At 43.2% G+C, this 7525-nt stretch overlaps 1 protein-coding gene across 1 annotated transcript in view; it reads left to right on the top strand.

The window, feature by feature from the left end:
- The window catches only part of emx3 (empty spiracles homeobox 3), a 25380-nt gene extending 18997 nt beyond the window's left edge, over positions 1-6383 (top strand). Inside the window, 1 exon segment of the mRNA XM_020594106.1 lies at positions 4971-6383. Coding sequence (XP_020449762.1) covers positions 4971-5138 — 168 coding nt within the window. The 3' untranslated portion in view covers positions 5139-6383.
- The last annotated feature ends 1142 nt before the right edge of the window (positions 6384-7525 follow it).

Consider the following 7525-nt stretch of genomic DNA (forward strand, 5'->3'; position numbering starts at 1 on the left):
GTATTGAGCCATGTGCCTGCTCATCTTAGCTGCTATGATGCCTGACAGGAGCTTCCATGTTGTGCAGAGGCAGGTTATTGGGCAGTAGTTGGATGGTACTGCTCCCTTCTGAGGGTCCTTCAGGATCAGGACTGTCCGGCCTTCAGTTAACCACTCAGGGTGGGTTCCATCTATTAGTAGCTGGTTCATTTGTCCCGCCAGGCGCTCATGGAGTGAAGTTAGCTTCTTTAACTAGTAGGCATGGATCATGTCACGGCCTGGTGCTGTCCACCTCTTCATACTTGAGACCCTCTCTTGAATGTCTGCCATTATGATGATTACTGGGTCTTGTGCAGGGAGGTTGCTGTGGTCTGCTCTTAGGTCCATGAGCCACTGGGCATTGTTGTTGTGTGATGCCTCCTTCTCCCATATGCTTTTCCGGAATTGTTCAGTCTTGGTGGGTCTGCTCTCATGTTATTACCCTGCCACTGCGAGTACACCTTGGATGGCTCAGTGGAGAATATTCGGTTTAAGTGATTAGCAATCACTTAACTTACTAAATCCAGGAAAACGCTGGTTTCTCCTAACTGGACAACAAAACCCTAACGCTGCAGTCAGTTGGAATGACTGCAAATTACAACCAGATTCAATACAGAGGTACAAAACTGAAAAGCTAATGTTAGCTTGCTAACGATGGCGACATATACATGTTAGCCAGCTACAGTACTTGGCATCTAGCAGGAAGAAGGCCTCTTGGGTCTAACGGGTTCACCCTCATCCAGGTTTGGACCCGCCCTTGGAGCCTCCACGGTTCGTCTTTGAAATGAGCCCTGCTGCATTGAAAAACGCGTCTTATAACCTCAGATCGGGTGGGTTGGGGGGATGTGGAAGAAGTGCGGTGTGGGTTTTTAAAACAGTAGCCACAGAGGGCAATCGCATTAACACAAAAAAGCAGTAAAATCCCAGCAGTACTCCACATTATATCAAGTAGTTAACATTAGCTCCACCTTTATCAGCTGCATCAATCAATAGACTGTATTTAGAATTAGTAGAATTAAATCATATGATGTGCACCAATGTAAAATGTGCCATTCTGAATAAGGACTACTTTTACTTTGGGCACTGTAAGCATATTTTGATGCTAATACTTTGTGCTTGCATAACATTTTGAATCTAGGACTTGTAAGTTGTTGGATTGCTACTTTTACCTAAGGAAACCCCAGTACTTCTTCCACCACTGAGTACAAGTACCTAAAAATGGTACATACAGTATTAGAGTAAATGTACTTGGTTACTTACAGCCAGTCGGTGACACACTAAAAGCTGCGGGGTGGGGGAACTCTAAGATGTTCCACTGCCAGAGGGAATCTTTGTATGTTGGAGACTAAAAACAGCCAGTTTTGGCATGTTTGCTGGAAAAATCCTTAAATCATCAGCCACTTGTGAAAATAGCAGATTGTGTTTGTTAATCATGTCACCGACTAATCGTTGCAGCCCTTCCAACACTGCTGGAGTTCTCTACATACAAAAGTACTGCAGAAGAAAACGTTATTTGTGAACTTCTCGGGGCTTTGTAGAGTAAATACTGATCATTTCATTGATCGCCATCAGGCCAAAGTGTCCAGTTGTACATAAACAAATACAAAGATCAGGGTCAATGAACAGCTCAGCGTGCAGGGCCCAGTTTAAATCTTACTAACGTTTGTGTGACTGTGTTCATTCAGCTCGCCTCTGGTGTCGTCTCCTTACAGAGAAGCTCATAAGTTACAACAGATTCTTATCTGACTTTTGAGAGAAAGCAGATATGAGTTTAGGCTCTGTAAAGCAGCCAACAGGAAACGTTTCCTTAGGCCTTTAACCGTCCAACTCCGAGTGACACCGGTATCATAATTACACAACGTCCCGACACACAGAGACGATCGGGTATTAAAGCACCTCGGGCCTTTGGCAGCGCCGACGAGACACTCGAGTACTGTATCTGGATCCTGTCGTTCAGATTTATATGCCAGTGGCAGATTGTGCAACGCGAGCTCCGAGTCAGCATGTTCACCTCTCCGGGATGAGTCTGAACAGTTCTGCATGTCACACGGATGTTTTACCAGCATCAAGGTACTAAATCATCACATTATTACTATTAACGACAGCAGTTGGAACTGGCTGCCTCCCCAACAGACCCCTGGGCAAAGACAGGTTAAAGGCCCCACCCCTTCGACACCAGCCTAACACAGCAGTGCTGCAGTGAATGCTCCGGCATCAAGGTGATGATATTCTGTTTGTGTTCAGGCTGTTTCATTGAGGTGTTGGTTCAACTCTGATCATTAGTGGGAGACCAATGTCTCAGTGGGCTGATAGTTGGCGGGTTTAGAGAATTGGCACTTTTTTTTTAATGGATATTTTACGATTACTTGTGGACATTTTAAAAAAATGTAAAATAATGGGGGAGTGCAGAGTGTAGCAGACATTTTTTATAATTCATTATGGTTAAATCATTCAAGTTCAGTGAATTTGTATATCATTTTTCTTAAATTATTGTACGTTATCTGGTACTACAAGAAAGGAAACACGATATCAGCATTATATAACGGCCTCCTGCTTCTGGAGATGGTCATCTCAGTCTGATCATCACCACCCTTCATGGAGGAGGGTTTACTGTGGGACTTCTGGATCAAGGGGGTTCCTAATAAACTGACCAGTGAGTTATATACACTCACTGGCCACTTAATTAGGTACACCTGTACAGCTGTATGCACTTCAAGCGCAACCCTTCTGCCTTAACAATATTCTGACCCTCTCATTTATGTAACCAGGGAGGACCAATATATACAATATAGACCATTAATGGCCTGGCTCCAGTCTATTTGACAGATCTTTTAACTATTCGTACCCCAGTCAGAGCGCTGCGCTCCTCTGAGCATTTGTCTCTGGTGTCCTGTGGGCAAGGTACAAAAAGTGGGGTGATCGTTCTTTTGCCGTATACCAGCTCTATAACTTCCTGCCTCCTGAGCTTCGCTCCATAACTGGGTTAATGGTTTGTAAGTCTAAATTAAAAGCACACTTATTCAGACTGGCTTTTGGCAGTTGCACTAATCAGGTGCCTACAGGCTTTCTGGTTTTATATTCTGTTTGTATTTTGACACATTTTTATTGTACAGGAGTTTTATAGTTGCTTACTGACCTTGGTTTTAAATTTGTGTAATTTTAACTTGTTTTCATTGTTGTTCAACAAATAAATTGAATATACTGTAGAGTCCAGTACAACAGCACCTTTAGCTACAACCTCTGTAATAAACATAACTGAATTTATCCATTTATGACAATCTAACCAAAAACTGAAACATTTCGAGCTTCATAAACAGACGTTAAGGCACTGAAGTGCACAGAGCAGTACAGGTGGTCATAATGTTGTACCTGATCGCTGTATAATACTGATATCATGGGGGTTTTTTAGCACCAGATAAAATACAATTTAATAATGAGATGGAAATTCACTGAACTTAAATTACTTATTCAACCCTATTGAATTATAGTCTGTCTGCTACACCCCCCCCTGTTATTTTAAAGTTGGAGCTTCTCCCGTTACTTAACTGCAGCACGTTGTTACTGTGCGTTTGCGTGCCAGCTCCTCATTGAAATGTTTTCCCTGTGCATTTCTGTTAGCTTCCCTGTCTCGTTTGGATGGATGAACATCGTAGAAACAGTTGGTAAATGGCTGTGTGTTGCATTTTAACAGAGTTGGTCAAACAACCTGGACACACACACACACACAATATGCAGAACGGGCCACACTGAGTCTTCTCCTAGTGGGTTTCGTTGTCCTTTTCTCCTCGTGCTGGGCAGCAGTTTGCTAAACAGCAGAGGTGGAAAGTAACTAAGCACTGTACTTGAGAACAACTTTGAGGTATCTGTACTTTAGGTTTTTTCATTTTCTGTTACTTCATACTTCGACTTCACTACACTTTACTGTACTGTTTACTCACTAGTTTTATTTTATTTGATAACTTTAGCTACTAGTGACTTTTCAGGATCCGATTAATAAAACAAACTACAGTATAATCAGACGTTAATGATCCAATTGGAAATTCACAAGCTCCCCATCAGTATGTACTGTACTTCATATTATAAGTATGTTGGCAGTTAGCAATATTTCCACCTTTACCAGCTGCAACATTAAACAGAGGTGCACACAAGGCAAGGATACATCAGTACTTATAATCCAGTCATATCATGTACTGGACATTCATGTCAACTGTACCACTCTGCATAATGACTACTTTTACTTTTAGTACTTTAACTACACTAATACTTTTGTACTTTGACTCAAGTAACATTTTGAACGCAGGACTTTTAACAGAGTATTTGTACACTGTGGAGTTGTTACTTTTACTTAAGTAAAAAATCTCGCAGGACTTTTAACAGAGTATTTGTACACTGTGGAGTTGTTACTTTTACTTAAGTAAAAAATCTTAGTACTTCTTTCCACCACTGCTAAATAGTGTTGTCAGACCTTACACATCACGACGGTGTCACCGTTGAAGTGGGAGCCGCTGACCACAGGGGGAAGTACTGAGAAAACGGCTGCTTGGCACAGCAGAACAAGGAGAAGACGACAAACTACCAGGGGCTGCGGCTGCCTCCTGTTGTAATGCTCACTGGCTGACAAAATCTGAAATAAAACAAAGGTTCGACTAGAATCTACTGACGGAGCTCTCGACTAATGATTCGAGTAGTCGATGTTCGGGGGGCAGCCCTAGTTCTGCAGAACAGCTTCAGAGGGCCTTTATAAGTTGATGTAATGAAGAATGGTAGTGATACTAACAGTAGTCATACCAGGTTTAATATTGCAGTAATATCCAACAGATAAATTTGGCCTGGTGAGTGACTGATTTAAAAAAAACAAAACAACACAACAGATTGACTTTGGCGCAGCAGAGGCCAAGATGTCCTGGTGGATTTCTCCTGTTAATCACGTACCTGTCTGTGTCTGTGTGCAGGTGAAGGTGTGGTTTCAGAACCGCCGGACGAAGCACAAGCGTCAGAAGTTGGAGGAAGAGTCTCCTGAAGCTCAGCAGAAGAGGAAGGGCAGTCAGCACGTCAGCCGCTGGAGAGCAGCAACGCAGCAGGCTGGAGGAGAGGACGTGGACGTCATCAGCGAGGACTAGCCTGCAGGAGACACACAGCTGTCGATACACAATAACACACACATAGAGTTGTACTGGTACAGATGCCTGAATGACATCAAAGGTGCGTTCAGATGCCTTTTTAAGTTTAAACAAGGAAAGAACGTCAGGAATCAAACTCTTGGCTAACGCTGCTAACAGGAGCTGCAGCTCGACTCATCCATCTTTATATGCTTAGTGACTTACAGCAACTTTGAAGATGCATGACAAAAAGAAACACAATAATACAACTTACATGCGGATCACGTGGACTAAACCAGGCAGCTGTAAAACATTAATCCCAGTAAAATGAACCAGGGTAAAGCACTAAGCTGAGCTTGTTGTAGGATAATTATAAGAAGTGAACTGTGTGCATTAAAACACCAGAAGCAGCTTCATCAAATAGTGTTGCTTTGTCAGACAAGTCAAGACCACATCATTCACCAGAAAACAATAAAACAACAAGCAGTGTAACAGGCAGACACTGAACGCACCATGAGGCCAACTTCAGCTCTCAGTACCAACAATGTAAAGCAATAGAACTGAGCTGTAATTAATTTGTAAAGCAAGATTTGGGAACCTTTCAATTCATGAAGGGAAGGTGAAATCTGTAGCTCTGAGTGAGCAGGAGGCCTCCGGTGTCCACAGCTGCTCACTCTTTAGCTTGGCATTAATTCAGGTTCAGTTTGCTCATGTTAACCTGGGAGTGGGCAGCTCCCAGTGAACTCCATGACAGTTTTCGGAGCCAGGTTCTGTAGCGATCAGGATCAGCTGTCTGCGCTCGTATCTGAATTTACAATTTGATTACAGCTCATGTTTCTTTTCTGCTTTGTCACAGACTGAAGATGCAATAATCTGTTGAAATGTCCCACAAAATGCAACTAAATTTGTAAGTGTAAAACATAATTATAGTAACTGAGTTGATATTTGTTGTGTTTTGACATTTGGACAGTTTATTACATTCAGATGGCAGAGTAAACACACACACACACACACACACACACACACAGCAGTACATGATAAAAAACAGAAGTGGACAGCTCACCTTTCTGAGGACTGATGACGTCCCTGAAGGCATCACCGCTCTTGCACACAACAGGAAGTCACAGGGACAGCTCTACTGTTATGGACAGGATGAAAAGACAGCCATGAGGGACGGGCTTTAAAAAAACAAAAACAAACTGCCACTTCCTGTTGGAGCTGGACTGAAGAAGACATGATGCTCGCAAGAGTCAAATTTAAAAAAGTCCAAACGTGGTCATAGCTGTCGACTGAACACATGACGGCCGATTTTGGTGCCAAATGAAGCCAGCGTCCTGAAAAAGAGACTGTTAAAGTGAGGGAGAAGCTGCGCGGCTGAAGGTTGCTGAGCGTCTGTCTGCAACAGACGGCAGCCGGCTCGCAGCAAATCTGCTGAGCCTGGAGACGTGTATGAAAGAAGAAAACAAGGTTCCTCCAGCAGGAAAAGTAGAAACAGGAGGGAGTTTGAAGAGAAGGTCGTCACTGACATGAACCCAGAATAAAGTTTTCCATTTGAGGGAAGCTTTTACTGAGCAGCATGAAAGGAATAAATCACAAGTCTGTTAAAATCCTCTGTGATGTTTGTAGATTCCAGGCTTCCCTCATTAGTTCAGATGGTTTTAAATGTACTCTAGGTAAAATAAAAGAATATACTACATAGGCACAATTACTCTTCTGATGCTCTGACAGCCGCAAATCAGTTTCTGTCTGAAACAGCCAATTCAACCCAACAACCAGGCAGAGTGAAACACAAACAGTTTTTACAGACTGTAGTGTGTTGACAAACGGCTCTAATCCTGCATACATGCCGCCATCATGGGCAACTTGGGGGTTTCAGTGTCTTGCCTAAGGACACTTCAACATGTGGACTGCAGGCACCGAGATTTGAACCCACAACCTTCTGGTTGGGAGACGACTGCTCTACCCACCACACAACTCTCACCCCCCACCCCTCAGCTGTAGGGACTGGGAGAAACAAGCTGCCCTTAAAGTAACCCTTAAACGCCATAAGTAATCCTTAAACATTGTCACCAGGGCAACCTGTTGGCTTCTGGGAGAGCTCAGTATAAACATGATTCCAGTCAAATCCATCCTCACTGATCTCTGAGTCAGAAGGAAAGCAGATGCACGATGTGCCTGCCTGAGGAAGCCATTACAGCTGACTGCACAGACAGTCTTGTATCTGCTTCCGTCTGACCCAGAGATTGGATCTGAATGACGTTTATTCTGAGCTCTCCCAGTGGCTAAACGGTTTCTTGGTGAGGCCATTTAACATAACTTTTCATTTCTCTGACTCTACAACAGAGTTGTGCACTAGAGTCACCAAGCGGCAACCTCCACGACTGAGAAATGGAAGCACCAAAAGACCT

This window comes from Monopterus albus, unplaced genomic scaffold (assembly GCF_001952655.1).
Source record: "Monopterus albus unplaced genomic scaffold, M_albus_1.0 scaffold21.1, whole genome shotgun sequence".
In the NCBI taxonomy this organism is placed as follows: Eukaryota; Metazoa; Chordata; class Actinopteri; order Synbranchiformes; family Synbranchidae; genus Monopterus; species Monopterus albus.